General features: G+C 43.4%; 2 protein-coding genes across 26 annotated transcripts in view; one reads left to right on the top strand and one right to left on the bottom strand.

The window, feature by feature from the left end:
* Positions 1-14,823, bottom strand: part of LOC147023945 (uncharacterized) — a 46,110-nt gene extending 31,287 nt beyond the window's left edge. For 2 of the 10 annotated variants that reach the window (XM_085889976.1, XM_085889977.1), the window contains exon 1: positions 14,065-14,823. In XM_085889976.1, coding sequence (XP_085746102.1) covers positions 14,065-14,184 — 120 coding nt within the window. In that variant the 5' untranslated portion in view covers positions 14,185-14,823. Of the gene's footprint in view, positions 1-1,318; positions 2,896-3,099; positions 3,181-3,320; positions 5,459-7,783; positions 7,945-9,329; positions 10,138-14,064 lie in introns of those variants that run through there. The other 8 variants (XM_085889968.1, XM_085889970.1, XM_085889971.1 and 5 more) reach the window with 8 other exon arrangements.
* The window catches only part of LOC147023943 (uncharacterized), a 209,820-nt gene that overhangs the window by 57,086 nt on the left and 132,776 nt on the right, over positions 1-19,958 (top strand). For 3 of the 16 annotated variants that reach the window (XR_015060464.1, XR_015060462.1, XR_015060461.1), the window contains exon 2: positions 19,471-19,958. This exon is cut by the window's right edge and continues 369 nt beyond it. The gene's annotated coding sequence lies outside the window, so the exon portion shown is untranslated. The other 13 variants (XR_015060458.1, XR_015060459.1, XR_015060463.1 and 10 more) reach the window with 13 other exon arrangements.

The raw sequence follows: 19,958 nt of genomic DNA, 5'->3' as shown, positions 1-19,958 counted from the left end.
ATTCATCTTTACTGAGACTAGAGATATCATTTTGGGGGCTCTCGAGGTGCTGAATGAGGAGTTGGAGCTGCTGGGATTGCGGGTTCCCTGGGTCAAAACTAAGATCCAGGCTTTCAATGACATCTTCGATGCTGCTATCTTGTCTGTTCCTGTTTGTGGTGAGGATGTTGAGATCACGGAGAGATTCACCTACCTCGGCAGTGATATTCATGTCTCTGCCAGCTGTGAGCCAGAGGTCAATCGATGTCTGGGTCGGGCCTGGGGAGTCATGGATTCACTGTATCATGGTGTGTGGCAATGCCAGTACCTGTACGGGAGGATGAAAGTCTGAGTCTTCAGTTCCTTGGTGCTTCCAGTGTTGCTCTACAGATGCGAGAGTTGGACTCCGACCAGGAGTGCAGGAGAGATGGAAACTCAATTCGTTTGGTACCGGGTCTCTTCCGAGAATCCTTGGCTATCGCTGGTCTGACGTTGTGTCCAGCGAGCGGTTGCTGAGAGAGACTCAAATGAGATTTGTTACCTGCATAATCCGTGATCGTCAGCTGCAGCTGTATGGACATGTGACTCGTTTTCTTGACGCTGATCCTGCTCACCAGATTCTCTCAGCGAAGGAGCCTCGTCAGTGGAGGAGGCCAATAGGCTGACCACGTGCCTCGTGGTTGCAGCAGATTGATCAACATCTCAAGATGATGGGGATGGCCTGATGGAGGTCCCTGGAGTACCAGCAGAAAGTGGATGCAGCAACATGCTGTTTTGGCACATACTCCCATCCCTGACCTGATCTGGGTGATGAAGATTGTGGTCAAGTTCGTGTGTGTAGTTTTGGAGAAGTTCCAAGTGTTTACATATAGCCTAACTGACTCATGGACACCACATAATGGTTTTTCCTCACCTGGACAATTTTTGTTCCAGGTGAGCTAAAAATGGCTGGCATAATCTCCACCAAATATTACAAACGACCTGGAGTACCTCGGGTAAAGTGATGACAGACCCCCCCCCACCCCCTCCATTCGCGATGAGGGTCAGGAGCTGACTGATGATTTCCACTTTTATGTCCGAACAAATCCACACCAAATATAACATCTGTCATGGTTGCTCACCGAAGGAGAAGAAAAAGAGGTGCGATAGAAAGGATACCTGGTGCAAGGAAGTGAAGAGATTGGGTGGGGGGGGGGGGTTTGGGGGTTCCCATCTCCCATGGTCGGGGAATTTTAACCTTATTTTTACATGCAGTCACTCCTTTGTGAGAAATTAAAGTCGAATAATCATGATAATGTCTTGATTTAAGTTTTGCACTGCAGAGGAAAAAAGTACTCACGATTTAAAATAATTCATAACAAAGTGGGCGTTTCAGGAGGTGTTGTACATTGCAAAGCTTTGGGGTTTTTGGCCTCTTGGTGGTTACCTTTTCATTGCTACCTTACCCCACATCCCAATATTCACCTCATCGTGGCCTTGAGTCTCAAAACGGCCTTCAAGGCCAACATACCTTCACTTAAAACCTTGTCGAGATTCTAATGTGAGTACCCCCTAAATTTGGCGTCTCTTGGTGCTTCGGTTCATGAGTGAAAGAACAACAAACAGTTGAAATTTTTTCAAGATTTGTAATCCCCACCGAGCCATTTTCACAAAAAATATTTTGGACACCATTCCTTTGACTTGTACATGATATGATTTGAAAGGAGAAGAGATTTTAGGTTAACTTTATTCACAGGAATTAAATATAACAAAATTCACAATCAAAAAACTCATCAAGGTGGAACTCGTACACTGGGTTATCGAGGTACAACTCGTACACTGGGTTATCGAGGTACAACTCGCACACTGGGTTATCGAGGTACAACTCGTACACTGGGTTATCGAGGTACAACTCGTACACTGGGTTATCGAGGTACGACTCGTACACTGGGTTATCGAGGTACAACTCGCACACTGGGTTATCGAGGTACAACTCGTACACTGGGTTATCGAGGTACAACTCGTACACTGGGTTATCGAGGTACAACTCGTACACTGGGTTATCGAGGTGCAACTCGTACAGTGGGTTATCGAGGTGCAACTCGTACACTGGGTCATCAAGGTACAACTCCTCCACTGGGTCTGAGCTGAAGGATGCGAGGAGAACAAAAAAGGTGAAAGACAATGTTGGAGTGTAAATGTGTTTGTACAGTGATGAAGTACAGTGATTAAATCAGGTCATGGAAGGTTTAAGTCCCTGTACTTCTGGAGACTGATGTTTATTTTTTTAAATCTTGGATCATCTGTCTGCAAGAGTCTGATATTTCATCCTACATTCCTGGAGCTTGTACGACGGAGTGATGATTGATCCACTGCCAAATATCACATCTTCTTCTCCAGTGGCCGTTACTGAAACTTCTTCCTCCACACACACATCAACAAAAGGAAGTGAAAATCCCTCAATGGCATTGTCATCATCATCTCCATCATTATCATACCTTCCAACACAATCCTGGAAATATTATATCCTATCAATTGTTTTCTGCATCTCAGTTAAATTCTCTTCTTTCTTTAATCTTCAATTTCACGTTTTTATTTTCTTCATCACAAACTCCCACTGGATTTTTCAAACAATTAATTTTAATGATCATCCAGGTGTACGCCATGACTTTGATACGGATACATTAACACTCATGCCAGACTTCTACCAACTGGAAGATTTGTTTGCTGCTTCTCTGGATTCGAGTTCAGCAAAATATTTGTTTGTCCTCAACACTTCTGAGGCACAGACAAAATGGGACATGATGCACATGAAGAACATGTAATTCAGACAAAGTTTGGAATAATTCGTGATGTAAGACAAGAATTTTGGCAACTTACGTTCCAACCGCTGGGAAGGTTTCAGGTGAGCAGGAAGGAGCACCACTTCTGAGGGGTCTTTGGAAAAAAACAACAGAAATATGAAAGATTAAATACATTGATATCTTCATCAGTTTGATAACTTGTTCAGAAAAGGCCACAGAAGGAAATGCATGGAACAGGTAATCGATGAAAAGGTGAATCAGGTGATCTCATCCAACCGAAGGGAGTTAAAGTTCTTGTTTTATATTCTGCATGAGGATGACCATGTTCATAAGTTACCTTCCCACGAAAAGTATCATTACAATTATCTCCACAATTAAGGATATTCTTCTTCATCGAAGGAAGTATTCACAGGAATGTCTGTGAAAGACAAAGTAACAAAATTTATTTCAACTTCATGTTTTGCCCTTGGGGTTGGTTGTGTTTTTGATCTTGGGGTTGGTTGTGTTTGCACCCAGTGTGTTCACCCCACCTGTCAAAAGGTAATGAAAAGTTCTTACCTGTTGAAGGTCTTGCATGGCACATGGCTTCTGTTGTTGCTGTCCGTCATCACGGTGAGGTTTCCGTTCAGGAGGTAGCCAATGAACAATGTAAGTCGGTGATGAATTCCTTTTCATCAACAATAAGACCCCACCATGGTTTTCTGCAGCTTTGGTGCCTTCACGATAAAAGTTCAGGTTCCTCTTCTTATTACATGTAAAATATCCATCAGGAGTGAAATCCTGTCATTGTCTGTACTTTCAAAAAAGGTTTTGGTTTCGGCTCCGATGTGATCTCAGGTACAATCACTTGTTTGGAAGAGACTGTGCGTTGAAGGAAATTGTTTTCAACAGAATATACTCTGTCTTTCTTTTAAAGTGTGCAGCAAGAGGAGACTGTATTATGTGAGATGGGAGATGAGGAGGAATGGTCGTGATTGACGGAGATGAGGAGGGATGGTCATCATTTACGGAAATGAGGTTCACCCTTGGGCTTCTTCAGGAGGACGACTTTGTCTCCTTTAATGGTGTATCGCCCGTTTGGATCACTTTCTCTCTTTTTGTCAAGATCACTCAACAGCATCTCCAGTGTTTCTCTTTGGAGCTGAGTGTAGTCTGGAGTGATGAAAATGTTTTTTGTCCAGAGAGAGGGATCCTTCAAATTCCGTATCTTTTTATTGTTCGTAAGAACCTGATTCCGATCAGACTCGCATCTGAAAACAACTTTCATGGGTCTGAAGATGTTCTCAACATATCTTCCAATGCGGAAAGTCCGTTCAGGTTTGATCTCCAGGTTCATGGCTTTTATTAATTTTGCCACAGCCTCCTTGTCATGTTCACCTTTTCCCTCCTTCACTCCACGGAACACGAGGTTGTTCTTGCGCCTTTCAATTTCCGCTCGTTCATCCTTGAGAAACTCAGACTGAGAAGAATGGTGGGTCTCCCGTTTGGACGGCAGTCGATGAACATCGTGCTGTTTCTGATGATGTAACTTGTCTGCACATTGAGGCTTCGGTTGTTGTTGTTGGAGGGCAACACTGTACAGTTGTCGTTGCTCCAGCCCGTCATCAATGTGAGGCTTCGGTTCAGCCGTCGGCAGCAAATCAACATTGTCCTGTTTCTGCTGTCGCTGCTCCAGCCCATCATTCGTTCCAAGCACTTCTTCCTCGTTTTTCTCATCAAGCTTTCCTGCATTTTGTACTTTGTTCTCTCTTTCCAAGACCTTCTTCTCCCTCAACTCCACGTTATTTTTCCTATCCCTCATCTCTCGTTCTCTTTCCATTAACATGAACTCTTTCAGTTTCCATCTAATTTCACATTGTTTTTGTTCTTCCCGGTGCTCTCTCTCTCTAAGACGAGTCTCTTCGTCCAATTTAAGCAGCCGGTACTCTCCATCTTTAAACTCCTCTCCTTGTTGGTGCATACGAAGCTGCCGTTTCTTTATCTCCTCATCTTTCCCATTCATGAATACTTCAAACACACCTTGTCGCTCCATCTCCTGTTCTTTACTTATCTGCAGGTATCGCTCCTGCTGCTGCACTCGTTTCTTCCAGTTGTCAATCTCGAACATTCTGTGTTCTACAAACAGCATTTTCTGATCAAGTTCTTTATTTTTGCGTTTTTCCCACATTCGGACTTGGAATCGCTCCTTTGCTCGTGTGGATTCTTCTCTCTTTCTCATTCTGAGCTCTTCTTCATTTTTCCTCTCCTGTTCATTCATTTTTCTCTGTTCTTCTTCATTTTTCTTCCTCTGCTGTTCCTCCTCTCCTCTCTTCCGGTCCTCTTTCTCCTTTATCCATAATTCTTTTTCCAATTTCCGTTGCACATCCTTTTCCATCAACTCGTGTTCCATTTTCTGCACAAACTTCTCTCTTTCTAAGAGATTTCTTTCAGTTTCGACCATCAGAGCCTCATATTCCTGAAGTTTTTCTTCCTCTGCTCGTAAAACCTTTTCTTTCTCTTTTTGATATTCCTCTTCCTCTTCTTCTTTGTCACCAATGTTCTGTTTTGCTATGAACTCCATTTTGTCAGTGATTTCCAGAACCTCCTTTCCCTCTCCTTTCTCAATTTCAGGGTGTTCGGTTTCCCGAATCTCCGTTACCAATGGTGGATCATCTTTTGATTCATTTTTCCGTTTCACTTTACATCGACATCGTAAACTGCAACAAAACAAACAAACATTCTCAGTTCAAGGTAAAATAAAGTATGACATCACATGTGAAGTATTGAACACATGGTTTTGTGAAACATAAACAAACATGTTCCACGAGTGTTACAGTTCTGGAGGAAACGGAATATGGAACTTGCAGATATAACTTGAACAATGTCTGAAGGAATGGTGTGGAACGATGAATCACACTTGATTATTTGAAGAATCTCATGTAATAGTGGAGCACGTTATGAACTTTAACATTTGTTTTGCGAAAGGAGGAAATTGTGACTTTATTGTAAATTATGTCTGACTTCGCTGGAATTCCATTGGTTACATTTTTTCATGACATCATTTGGTGGACATCTTGGATTTAAAAATATCCATTTCAGAATTACTTTGTCGCACAACTTCGACATTGACCAACAAACTATTCCTTGGAAATCAACACTTAGTTGGTGAGTTTTAGTTTATATTCACAAGAAACTTGTGTCACATGTGTGGGACATTATTCATATCATCACGTACTGGATATAAAAAAAATTAAATGACTTCAGTTGTTCTTCACAGATTAAGATAATGGTAAATGGACTTTGTAGAATATTCACCATGGATCAAATTATCAAAGAAAGAGCTGCAAGAAAAACTGTCACTCAGTAACTATAAAGAGTTTTGAGGAAACTGTTTGTTAAAATTTAACAAAATACGGAGGCCAATGAGGAACAAGCATTTGATGAATTGGGAAATGTACTGGGTACACATTTAATAATAAAATCAATCTGAATGGAAAGGAAATCATCGTATGGAATCTATCCATGTCTTATCCTTTGTTATTTCAGCCTGATTGTTATTACAAAAACAAAAATCTCATTGTTCTTTCACTTGAATAATCATCAACTTCTCATGTTTCATGAGATGATGGCATCTCCCAAAAAGCTCCCGTTCACCAAACCAACGACAGATTTTAAACTCTTCTTGTATTTCCACACAGGTACTGGTGAAAAGCTTGTTGATACTCAATACAGAACCTTCAAGGAATCAACATTTGAAACTTTTCTCAAGTGTGTCCAGAAAAAGACAGATTATTACAATCCAGAATTTATGTGATTTGGACAAAGGCTGATCGGAATCACAGCAAACGAGCTTCAAGCTAAGAAAGATACTTGAGACAGAGATTGACATTAAAAACCGAGTCACCTGGATAGAGATGAAAGAAGAAGAAGATACAAACTTGCTGTTGCTTCACAAGACACAACTTCACTGACAGAGGACAACCCAGTGCTTCAGAATCTATTAAGCAGACTCGTTTGAGCAGTACAATGTTTGTCAAATCACAATGTGTATTTTGTCAACCAACCACAGATGAGGAAGAGCCAAAAGTCCATGAAAAACTCCAGAAGGGCCAATTCCTGGTAACATGGGAGAAAACAATCCAAGAAATTGTAAACAACCATGGATATGATGCCTGGAAAGTTCGGCTTGCCGACGTGCTGTCTTCTGGAGATTTACTGTCTCGTGACATTCTGTACCAACACACGTCCCGCTTCACAAAAAAACTGGGAAAAGTATATTCAGCGTCCATGTTGTGAAGCTAAATCACTTGAAATCATCCAGCCTCCAGTGAGTGTTGAATTTACTGCCACAGACAGAGTTCTTCAGTGTTCTACAAGACCACGTTGATGAGGGGCAGTATATCGACATTGCTGAACTGCAGAAGTGCAGATTTTTCATGAATTACAAGACAGAGTTTGTTGGAACTTTCCCAGGATTTTTTGACCTCCAGGTTACTGAATACACAACTATAATTACAAATAGTTTAACCTAATTGAAGGCTTACCAAAGTTATACTCGACCTGTAAATGACCAATGAGGTATTTACACCAAATTTAACTTTGATTAATACAGCAAAAGTGGGTTTGTTCATCACAACCATTTTGAAATCCAAGATGGTCACCATCCATCACTTCAAGAAAATTAAAATTGTGTGTTTTTAACTTCTTGGCATGATAAATGTGGGTATTGCCACGAAAACAGACTTCATATGACATCACAGCCTGAGTTATAATGAAATTTGGTGGAACATGGTGGCCATTTTGAAATCCAAGATGGCCCCAAAATAGTGAATGAAAAACATTGTCACCAATGGATTTTTGACACCTTGTCATCTCCTCCAGCAATAAAACAACATTCCATATTTGGTAAAATAAAATTCAAGTCCATATAATCCATCATAACATCAAACACAGTAACCTCGTTTCAAATATCTGACTGATCTTGTTCCCTCGTGGATGAAGACTTGATAAATATTGATGAATAAGTCACTTGTGTTCTTTACCAGTGAATGCAGAGCTTTCTTTTGGGGCTCCCCTTCTTGTTGAACCAACGTGACGGATCAAATGTGATCAGAACATAAAACAAAAGGAAGGAAATCGTGACAAACGTGACGTCGCGAACCACAGACATCCCTCCATCCTCAACAGCATCATTCTGGATAACCTATGGAAATGGACAAGGGCAGGGGAAGGAGGAATGTTTATTTCATTTAAAATTAAAATAAACAATATTTTTTACAATTATTTTGCAAAATCCACAAGTTCATGACAAAACAACAACATGATCTTGAAATTTTTCAGAATACAAACACAATGGGTCATGGAATGTTCGAGAGTTTATCGTTTGTACTCCGCTTACAGAGTGTGGGTTTGCACGAGGATTTGCACAAGAAAAAAAGTACCGTTAGGCAGTACCAGTGGAAGTACAGACCTGCCTCGGTGAATATGAGGTTCAGGTGTTGAAGAAACTGTTGAACTGGGTGATGATGAGCGAGGAGATTCCAAGGACACGGAGGGAAATCATTCTGGGACCATTATTTAATATTCCACTAAGTAGATGTATGTATTTTAGATTGGAAAATACCACCTGTCACTTTACTGATGGGAATACAATGAGAAGGATGAAAAATTACGGGGAGAGGGGGTGGAGGGGGAGAAAGGAGGGAGAGGAGAGAGAGGGAGAGGGAGAGGGAGAGGGAGAGGGAGACAGAGACAGACAGGGGTATGGGAGGAGGGTGGATGGGACAGAGAGAGGGGTTGGGGAAGTCAGCAGAGAGAAGATGTCTTTGCTTTACGGGCAAAACAAACACTAACACACACACACACACACACACACACACACACACACACACACACACACACACACACACACACACACACACACACACACACACACACGATTGGCCATTATCGCCAATTTTACTGTTATCGGTTGATTGAAGTTCGTGTGATGACCGACTACATCACGTCCGGTATACAAACCCCAAACCTTGAGGAGTTTTGAGCCTTGTTTTGGGGAATTTAAATAAACAAATTATATAAACAATGTTACATTCTCGACGTTTCAAGATGATGAATTTACTTGTGATGTTATAAAAAGTAAAGTCGGCTCCATGGATGTAAATCTGTGTATTCGCTTTGTGTTCCCTTTTCTGTCACGTGGTGTTTCTTGTCACCAATCACTTGGTGAATTGAACTAAAACTCGAACTTCGATCGGTGTTCGATGGGACAACCCATCATGTTCTGAACGATCCAACTTGTGAAAGGAACACACCCCTCACTCACACACCCTCACCCATGCACCCTTACTCACACACCCTTACTCACACACCCTCACCCATGCACCCTTACTCACACACCCTCACCCATGCACCCTCACACACCCTCACTCACACACCTCACTCACACACCCTCACTCACACACCAACCCCTCATTTTAAATCCTCCGTCCAGACCTGATTTACCAAACTACAAAGAAAGTAACTCCCATGGTGTTTTGTACCTTCCCCGAGTCCAATCCATTGTTATTTCTCACAATCCCCCCTTACCTGTTGTGATGGACGGGACGTTCCACTTCCGAGGACGGTGAACACGAACAGCGCGATGGGAAAAAACATGGCTGCTGCACGGATATCCACGAACTGAAGATGTAACGATACCGCTCTGTCTTTGGAGTTCTCTATTGTCGGAATTGTCATTGTGACGTCACAATGGACTGTGGCCACGCCCCCTTCCCCTCGTTCATATTGTTTTTCAACGCTCAGAACACCTCGACTCTTTCATCCAATCATTTAATAATCCAAAAATAGATATGGTGTCTTTTTCCGAATTGTAATTTATAAAAAAGGTTCTTTTGTGATAAAAGTCGAAATTTTATAATTATATATATTTTTGTTCTGATTAATCTCTTCCTGTTAAAACCACGTGACCCAAGGTTGATGAACAACACGAATCCTTCATGTTTAAAATCTTTTCCACCAATGAGAACAGGATTTAAAACGTTCATTGTGATCAGTTGGGATTCTGATTACAAACATCGAACAACACACGTGTGGTTATTTAATTTATGTTATTCATGATAAACCTTGTTATAAAGGAGTTTACACACTGACTAATGGTTCACCTCGTTATTAGTTTATATCCCTTTGGTGGTTGTGTGAATGAACATTCATGTTTGTGTGTGGACGTGCGTACGTAATAAATAGATAACCTTTGACACAATCACACCCAACCACCTCGTTCTCTCAACACATCCACGACCCCAGGTGGACCAAGGTGATGTTTCCCCCCAAGTTTGTTGTCTGTGTAATCGAACATTAGTAAATAAGTATCACGTTGTTCGGGAGAGAGAGATCGACTCCGTGTGGAGGGACAGCTCGGGGAAAGATGGCGGCCTCGTCACATGATCACAAAATGATCCGTTTAAAACCACCATGGGGTTCATGAACTCGAGTGTGGGGATTATTCTCTCCCCGGTTGGTGAAGGACGAACGATTGATCCGAGTTGAGCCGCTGAACATTTAAAATGGCGTCCGACATGGTGAGTGGAAGAGAGTCGTTTGTTGTCGTCCTGGTTGTTTAACTAAATAAACAAAATCCACTTCGTTCAATAGTTCTGGTAATGGTGAACTAAATTAATTATTAAATATTGACGTGTTGAGTGTCTCGTGGATGGAGATGTGGAAATACTCGTCAGGAAAGGATCGTCAGGTTGGGACGTGTCGTGATGACGATCTCTCGTTTACCCTGAACTTGCAGCCTTGATTGGTTCTCTGGAAGGATGCAACTGATTGGCTAATATTAGTCACGTGTTTGCTTCATCACAAATATTAGCAAAATAATTAATGAGTGAAAAAGAAATTAATGAACCACGACACGTCTTTGAAACCTTCCCGTTTATTAATTAATACTCAGTGAGGTTCTTCTTCTTCATCATTCCCGTTGCTCCAGTGATCACCCGGACAATTATGGATCTTCAACTTCCAGGATATTTTCACTTCATCACTGAGATCTTGGTATTTGGTCATTTTCTTGATTTCCTCGTTGCTTCGGCCAAAATTACTGAGAAATGACGTGTGTGTTTGTGTGTGTCTGTGTGTGTGTGTGTGTTGTGTATGTATACGTGTGTGTGTGTCTGTGTGTGTTGTGTATGTATGGTGTTTGTGTGTGTGTGTGTGTGTGTGTGTGTGTGTGTGTGTTGTGTATGTATGGTGTTTGTGTGTGTGTGTGTGTGTGTGTGTGTGTATGTATGGTGTTTGTGTGTGTGTGTGTGTGTGTGTGTGTGTGGTCAGACATGAAGCATAACATATCATTCTTTTCCTCACCCCACCTATTTTTTACCCTCTCTCTCTCTTTCATGAAATGCAACACTCTCCTCCCACACCTCGGTCTCTCCCTCACACCTCCCTTCCTCCTACCGCGATGAATGGCAACATTTGCTGAGGTGTCAATCTCCCCCCCCCACCCCCTTCCTCGCTCTTCCCTCCTTCCTCTCCCCCTCCGAACTTCCCCAACCCTCCTTGCTCCTCCTCTCTATCCCTGCCCCCTCCTCACACCCCTCCCCCCCATCCACGATGAAGAGCAACATTTCCTGAGGCATCAATATCACCCCCCCACCCCCTTCCGAGCTCTTCCCTCCTTCTGAGAATAGTCTGAGAGTTTTTGAGAAAGTAAAAAAATCTGCTTTTGAAAAGGAGAAGGTCATAAATGTTTGTGAAGACATGAGAAGGTAAAGAGTTCGAGTTCGGCAGTGGACAGGAAGAAACAAACATCGTCACGTCCCATCCTTGAATTGCCAATGGTCACACAATAATCATGTGATGTTGTGGATTGTCGAGTATTCCTTGGTATCGCTTATGGTGGAGGTAGACAAGCAGCAAGTTCTTGTGAGCAGAAATCGAAGTAGAGATGTTGAACCATCAACAATTACGGGGATAGAGCGGGTGGAGAGAAAGCTCAAGATGGGAGAGCAGAGAGAAGGAGGAAAGCTGAAAGAGGGAAGATTGGATCTCAAACCCCGATGCCAAACTCTTTCAAAGGCTTTTGAGATATCAAGGCCAACAACAAAGGATTCCCCAAAGTCTCTCCGAGAAGAGGCCCAGATATTCATAATGTAAGAAAGGAAATCACATGTTGATCTTGCCTTGTGAAAGCCGAATTGACGGTCAGATAGAAGACTGTGATATTCAAGATGATTGAGAAAATGGGAATTGAGAAGATATTCAAAGACTTTGGAAACGGTGGAAATCAGAGCAATCGGACGGGAGTTAGGAGGGTTTGAACGATCACCCTTCTTTAACATCGGCTGTACTTTGGTATGTTCCAGGTAAGAGGTAAAGTTTGGGTTTTTATCAAAAACGAAACAAACGAGCAAGCACGGGTGAAAGTTCTAAAGTACGTTCCTTCAAGACACGGGGAGGAATGCCATCTTGCCCGTAGGCCTTATGTCCAGAAAGAGGAGTATTTTTTGACTGCATGAAAAGAGATTACATGGAGGGATATAGGATTGGTGAGGGAAGCATCAGAGGGAGATGGATTGTTGGAATCATACAGTGTGGAGTTGCAGGAGAAAAGAGAACCAAAAAGAGTTGCTTTGTCAGTTGAAGAGACAGCGATAATATCATCGGAACAGAAAAGCGAAGGAATGGCAGAGCTGCAGAAGTTGTTGGAGATACTTTTTGCGAAGGACCAGAAAGATCTATTAGTGGAAGAGGATGAGAGGATGTCACCTTTCTTTTGATTAAAGGAATGCTTCACCTCACGTATTGTTGTGGTTCCGGGTTTCGGTGGTGATAATGACCACAAGACAGAGCAGTTGGGCCGTCTCTCACCGAACACCCGGAATTGAAGGTCGTAACCCTTGGATAACTCCAAAGGTCACGGGTCCCTTCGCAGATCGTGGACGGCAATATCTACGGCGTGGTGTCGGGTGAATTGTCTCGATCTCCAATACCCCGAAAAAAACCATGCAGTCTCGTTACCGGGGAAACCACACCCTCGGCGGGCTCTGTCGCACAGGGTCGCTGTTGTGTCCTTGGTCCAGTGTAACCGAGCGAAGTTACCAGAGCCGCGCCGGTCCCAATGACAACTTACGGCACCAACGGCCTGACCATTCCTCAAGCCCGAACCATGCTTGGCCAATGAAAGAAAACCAAAAACGGACTGGAACATTTAACACGGGGGTTTATTTCTAAGCAATAATCCTGGAGGGAAGCACACAAAGAGCTATCGAAATGTGCAGGCAATTTACAATGAACAAGGAAAAAGCACTTAACAATTCTACTTTCAGGACGGCACCCCCCCCCCCACACACACACACACACACACACACACACACACACACACACACACACACACACACATACATACACACACACACACACACACACACACACACACACACACTAAATAACTGGACCAGTTGGGCACCTTTCCGCCTCGTGCGGTCACACCGACTCCAAACCACCACGGTGGGCCTCAAACCCACGACCTGAAGTCCACGGCCTACGATCGAGACCAAGCCATGACCACCACCACCATGACCGCTCGAACCATGACCACCACTGTTCGGTCACCACCACCACGGTAAGCCACCGCAAAGGAGCACAGACCGCTCCAACCATGACCACCACTGTCTGCCGTCCTCTCGTATTTTCCTACCACACCTCTTGAGCGATTTCTTCTTTCCCACTCGCCTCCCGATTGGATGAGTGGTTGTCGGGTGACTCGTGGCCACCCCTCATTGGTCGGGCCGAATACTCCATCTGGCTAAGGCGGAGCCAGCCCTGAGGTGATGAGCTTCCTGATTGGACAAGGGGTGGTCCGGTGGGAGGGGCGACGACCACCCTCCCCCCGTGCGTGTCTGAGAACCCAGACGGAACAACCAGGGAGCACCCTATTCTCCATTCACCTTTGTGGTGGGGAGGGGCGATCTCGGGTTGGCTGTCGGGCCGGCCGCCGTTGATTGGACGAGTTCACGGTGGGCGGAGGGAACCTCACCCCTGTACGTGACATGCTGCACATGGGCGATGGATGGCGATGGTGCGAAAACGAAGGAAGATTGAAGATGTAAAAAACCTGACTATAAAAGTAACTCGAAGCGCACACACGTAATTAACCCATCAGACAGAAGGACGGGACCCTGACTATGAACACATACTTATCGAAATTACTGAAATGCGGGGACTACTCTCTGTCTGTGTGCAAATGGCTTCCAGATTCGTAACAATAACACCCTGACCACTCTCGGATGTTATAAACCAAACTAATGTTTCGTTAACCTACCGAACGATGACATTCCTCAGGAAAACCATCCGCACCAGCTGCTGCCAGACAACAGTACCGAATCACGTGGCCCAGCCATGCTTCCTTGCGTTCCATCACATGACTACTGCTGAGAACCATCGGTCGCTGATCATCTCCATGAGACTCTTGTTTGGAACACGATCATGCCGCTTGATGTTGAGTAGGTGTCGCTCGAAAGTTTGGCCGAAGCCATCGAGTCACCTGATGTCAGTTGCCTTCAACGAAAACGTGTTGGCTCCGCACAGTACGCTGCACATGATCAGTGCCTGAGAAAGCTGTGCCTTTGTTTCCCAGCAGACATGGGTGGAACACAGGTATTTACACTGCCGAAGGGTGGATTTGCCCACACCTCTCCTCATTCGCACCAACTTGCCGTCATCTTGAGTGTGGTTGATCGATACATCCGGGTACTTGAAAAATATGATGTGGGGTATATTGATATCAAGCGGGATGTGATCGTTTTATCATCCATTGTTGGCTGCACAACCATGTATTCCTTCTTGTCAGGATGGGTGACTCGCCCACACCCACCTGACGGGTCACCCAGGATAGCAACCATCTCTTCAGCGTCATCACGAGGTCATCGGCGTATCTGATCTCCTTTACGGAGATGACATTTACTTTTGTTGTCCTGAGGTGTGATGTGTGTTCATTCCAGTCCCACATGAATCACTCGGTGTGGAGTCTGAGGAGTGAGAGGGGACAATGGATGGCCTTGTCGCACTCTCACTGGCGTCTCAAACTCGTCCGTCCTCCGGCCTTTCCACCGGAGATGACCATTTGAGTTGATGTGGAGATCCTCAAGCAGTCACATCACATCCTCCTCTATTCCAAACTCCCACAGTTTCCCAAACACTCGTTGTTCCTCCCGCTTACAGCTCCGATGTACATCAGCCTTGATTTGATCCTGACACGGTTTAACAAACCTCCTTTGAGTAGTAACTTTCTCTGCTGCTGTGAGACGCCAGGAGTTCATGTTCTCTGAGTCGTCGATCACATCTGCCGCGTCGTTGCGATGTCACGTGTTTCCCTCAGCCAATCATCTTGATTTCATGACCCTCGGCCATTTTGAATCGGGGGCCTTCGTGAACGGGTGGGCTCTCTCACGTTCCGTTCGCAGTCTTGTGAACCCGGCCCCCGTGTGAACCCCATTTTACTGTTCTATCTTCGCTTCGTCACCCCAAAGGAGTCGCCATCTTGTAAGTTCATATATTTTGTGTGATTGAATTTTTTTTACCAATCGATCGGTGAGGCCTGTGTCGCTATCCTAATGAGGCCTGTGTCGCTATCCTAATGAGGCCTGTGTCGCTATCCTAATGAGGCCTGTGTCGCTATCCTAATGAGGCCTGTGTCGCTATCCTAATGAGGCCTGTGTCGCTATCCTAATGAGGCCTGTGTCGCTATCCTAATTCCAGGATGAGGTTTATTTAGCGACAGTATGTTTGTGGTGAATTAACGTGAATTGAGGGACATGACGCGGGATCACATGTTGTGCGTCTCGCGTATAAGGGGAGGTCTCTGCGGCACGGGGTGATTGTCCCCGGGGCATTGCTATTGTCATCGGCTGTTCACTTGATGCTCGTTAACTGAAGGTGCTCATTGACTGGTGAGAATGGAGATTATATCGAACTCCGTGCTTACGCGGATTGTCTGCAATGATTAATTGCACATGTATACGTTACTGCTTATGTACTCCTAGCTGAACCTGTATTCCCCGGTGTGCCCACAGAAGCGGCTCCAATCAAATGGAATAAAGCCTAAACTCTGAAGGTTCATCTCTCGCTCTCATTTCAATGTTCTTTATTATACCGAGTGTGTTAATATGTGCAGAACATTATTGCGAGTGTTTGTGTGTTGCCGGTGTTTGTGTCGCTCTCTCGGGTTTCCCTACTCGATGGTCTCGTATGTCCCGGATGTCAATTGAATGAGTAATATTGAAGAAGAAGAAGAATTTGGTGCTGCAAGCTGGATGATGAACATGCATCACCGTTCGCCGTGATCACCTGTACGTCTCGAACGTGGAACTCGGCGGTGCATTGTTGTTTTGTTGCAGTGAATCTGTGTGGATGAAAGGTCTTTGTTAAATGAAGATACGAATGAAACAAGTGAGATCTGTTTAATCGGTGATCTTTGATTGCTGCATTGAAAATCGTCCTGCTGTGATCAGCCAAGTTCTAGACGGGGTAATACGAGCATCTCTGAAGGACAAAGAACATATCGTGCACTATGATGTGGAACAAAAATGACTTTCGGAGGATTTTTGTGCCGAAATTGATTTTTTTTTTTTTTTTTGCAGTTTTGTCAACTGCAGGGGGTAAATTAACAGAAAAATTTGGTGGTTTAATTTTTTTCCCGTCAACTTTGAGGGTATTTTGGGGGCCCTTTCGGGGGGTGACCCCCCCAAATATTGCTCTGCCTATATCTTCGCTCCTCGACGTGAGCTTCATAATCTTGGTGTCACGGATAGGGTTTATGGGGGGCTCTGAGTTCAATTATGATGGTTATGTGGTGATCTGAGGTCAAGGTCACAGGTCCAAGGTCACCACAGGGTCATAAATGGCCTCAAAAGGTCAATCCGCCAAAATAATTGAACTATATTGGGTAATACCATTTCATATGGGTTTTTGTGGGTGAGGAATTCAATGGTGACATTCTTTTTTTTTAATTGGAGATCATGATCAGGTTATAAAGGTCATGGTCAAGGTCATTTGGGAAGGTAAAAATATGCTGAAAACAAAATATGGCACATCTCATGATATAACGTGCAAGTATAAAACCTTAATTTTGGCAAAAAAAATCCAGAGCAATTGCACACTATAACACATCACATTCTTAATCTCATGATCAAAACTATAAACCTGTAAATTTATAAAACCAGAAACCTGTACATTATACATCTTCATCCTCAATATCGTCATGCCTGACATTTTGACATTCATGGTCATGACATTTGCAAAGCGGCGTGCAGGGGAGGTTGTTTTTTGCACAAGAACAGTTGCGTGCACAGGCAGAGGATTTACAGCCGCATTTGATCAGCTCCAGAACTGCTTGTGGAGCAGGTAGTGCAAGACACCGTAGAGGGAAGATTGCACCATCCTCGAGGACCCAACCGCTGTCTTCCAAACTCGGAAGTTGGGGATGTGTAATCACATAAGCTTTGTTCACCATGCATACAAAGTTTTCCCGTTGAATATGAGGCAGCAGTGTACAGGGGCGGATCTTGGTCTCAGGCAAAAGGGGGGTTGACATTTTTGGCTTTGAGGCAAGGTGGGTGGGTGGCAATATACCCATGCGAGCGCCAACATTGCGAAGCCCATACGAGGGGGGGGGGTATCCCCTCTCTTTGAGGTGGAGGGCTGGGGCATGCTTCCCTCGGAAATCTTTAAATATACAATGTTTTTTCCCGGACTCTTAAGACAATTTAAAAACACATTTAGGATCTTTGAGTCAAACAGTTTCAACCCATAACTTTATTTCAAACACTGAAACGAATCTTTTGTCCAATACAAATATAAACGAGTGGGGGGAGAACTCGGTGGAGTGCAAAACCTCTGCCGCCAATACTGCGAAGTCACTTAAGTGAACCTGATATCCCATTCATTGTAGGTCAAAACGGATCAAACTCTACTGAACCACGATTGAATAAACTAAACGAGATCGATGCGCATGTAGAAATGCCAAAAAAAATCGAAATTTTTTTGAAAAAAAAGTTTCAAAATTTTTTTTTTATCTCACAAATTTTTTTTGGGGGGGGGGGTTGGAAATCACTTAAAACATGTCGAAATGCAAAAAAAAATTCAAATATTTTTCAAATAAAATCGAAATTTTTTTGAAAAAAAGTTGCAAAATTTTGTTGTTTTTTTTTCTCTAACAAATTGATTTTTTTGGGTTGGAAATCACTTAAAACATGTAGAAATGCAAAAACAAAAATTCAAATATTTTTTCAAAATGGCCGCCATAGCGGCCATATTGGACTTTGGACCAAGTCCAAAATCTAATGGCATGATCCTTGGACCATACCTAATCCACCCGCCAAGTTTCCTCGAAATCCGTCCAGGAGTTTTTCCGTAACACTGTTCACAAACAAACAGACAGGGGTGAAAACAGTAACCTCCGTCCATCTTCGATGGCGGAGGTTAATGACATAATGAACATAATCATAGGTCGGTGGTTAGGGCCACATTGTTGGGATAGAAGTATTTTCAATTTTTAACACAATGGTCACATTGTTCTCAGTCAAATATAATTGATTGGCAGAAAAGTCGCCTTGGTTGTTTCTGTACAAAGCACTGCACTATTTTGGCTGGATCTTGTTGCAGAGTTGCCTGGTAGTGAACAGCCATGAGTGTGAGTCCAGCCAGCCTCTCCTCCCCCATGGTGGACCTTAGATGGGTCTTCACTCTGCGCAATGCTGAAAATGATCGTTCAGCCTCGCAGCGGGAGATTGGAGACGTGCAACCCACAATTATGAGTTGTCTCGCATTGGGGAAGAAGTCTTCATCAGCATGTGCAAGGCAGTCAACGAAGTCCCCAGGGAACTTGGTCTTGTCCTCCTTTTCGCAGTATCTCCTCCAGCTTCTGATCTCTGCCTAATATAAAGAGAATAATAGGCACAATATAAAGGGAACTCTCTTAACATACTAATGTGTATAATTATTATTAAAACACAGAATCCATTACATAATAATATTTGCACTCGATGTTGATTATTCCTTTAGTTTTTCTGGTGATGGAAGATAAGCTTCCCAGAACATCAACTCCTGCACCTCTCCTTCAATACTTATTAACCTCCGCCATCGAAGATGGACGGAGGTTACTGTTTTCACCCCTGTCTGTTTGTGAACAGTATTAGGGAAAAACTCCTCAACGGATTTCGACGAAACTAGGTGGGGGGATTAGGTATGGTCCAAGGATCATGCCATTATATTTTGAACTTGGTCCAAAGTCGAATATGGTGGCCATTTTTGAAAAAATATTTGAATTTTTGTTTTTGCATTTATTCATGTTTTAAGTGATTTCCAACAACAAAAAAAAAATGTTGGAGAAAAAAAAACAGGAAAATTTTACTTTTTTCCAAAAAAATTTCGATTTTATTTGAAAAATATGTGAATTTTTTTTTGCAATGTTTTTCAAAAAAATTCCGATTATTTTTTTTTTTTTTTTTACATTTCTACATGCATGTCGATCTCGTTTAGTTTATTCAATCGTAGTTTAGTAGAGTTTGATCCGTTTTGACCTACAATGATTAGGATATCAGGTTCACAAGTGACCCGGCAGTATTGGCGGCGGAGGTTTTGCACTCTACCGAGTGCTCCCCCTCTAGTTTTGAATGGTTTTAGAGATACATTTCTGACACTGTTTTCCTCTTTGCAAATGTTCCTTCAGTACTGGATCATGTGAAGCTGTGTGTTCTAGCACTGCAAGAAAGTTCCCCCTGTTCACCAGGGGATTTGCAGTGCTGTCATCTCTGTGACCTCGCAAAGACAGACCCTGCCTTCCCAGGAGGAGGACGGTTTGTACAATTTTCACTCAGAATATGTTTATTGGTCTCTGATACTGTCAGAGCTTCAAGATTGATGTGGGTGTCAATCCTGGTGTGGGGATTCTGGAAGGTGTTGATGAAAGCCTTTGCTCGGTCAGAAGCCCATTGGTGGTACATATCAGTAACATGGTTAGGGAGGACCCCATCCTTGCCCTTGGCACGTGTGAATTTTTTGAATGGGGTCTTCACCAGAACTCCAAAGGTGCTTTTCTTGCTGTAGGCATACAAGGCACAGTATTTACAGAAACCACCTTTCTGTGATGGAGAATATACCAGCCATGGGTATTCCTCGATCCATGACAACTGAAAGCTGATTTTCCAGTTATTTCCC

Source organism: Eptatretus burgeri, chromosome 7 (assembly GCF_056783735.1).
Source record: "Eptatretus burgeri isolate ZD-2024b chromosome 7, Ebu_testis_v1, whole genome shotgun sequence".
In the NCBI taxonomy this organism is placed as follows: domain Eukaryota; kingdom Metazoa; phylum Chordata; class Myxini; order Myxiniformes; family Myxinidae; genus Eptatretus; species Eptatretus burgeri.
Note: the sequence above shows the minus strand (reverse complement) of the source record. Positions and strands in the feature narration are given on the sequence as shown.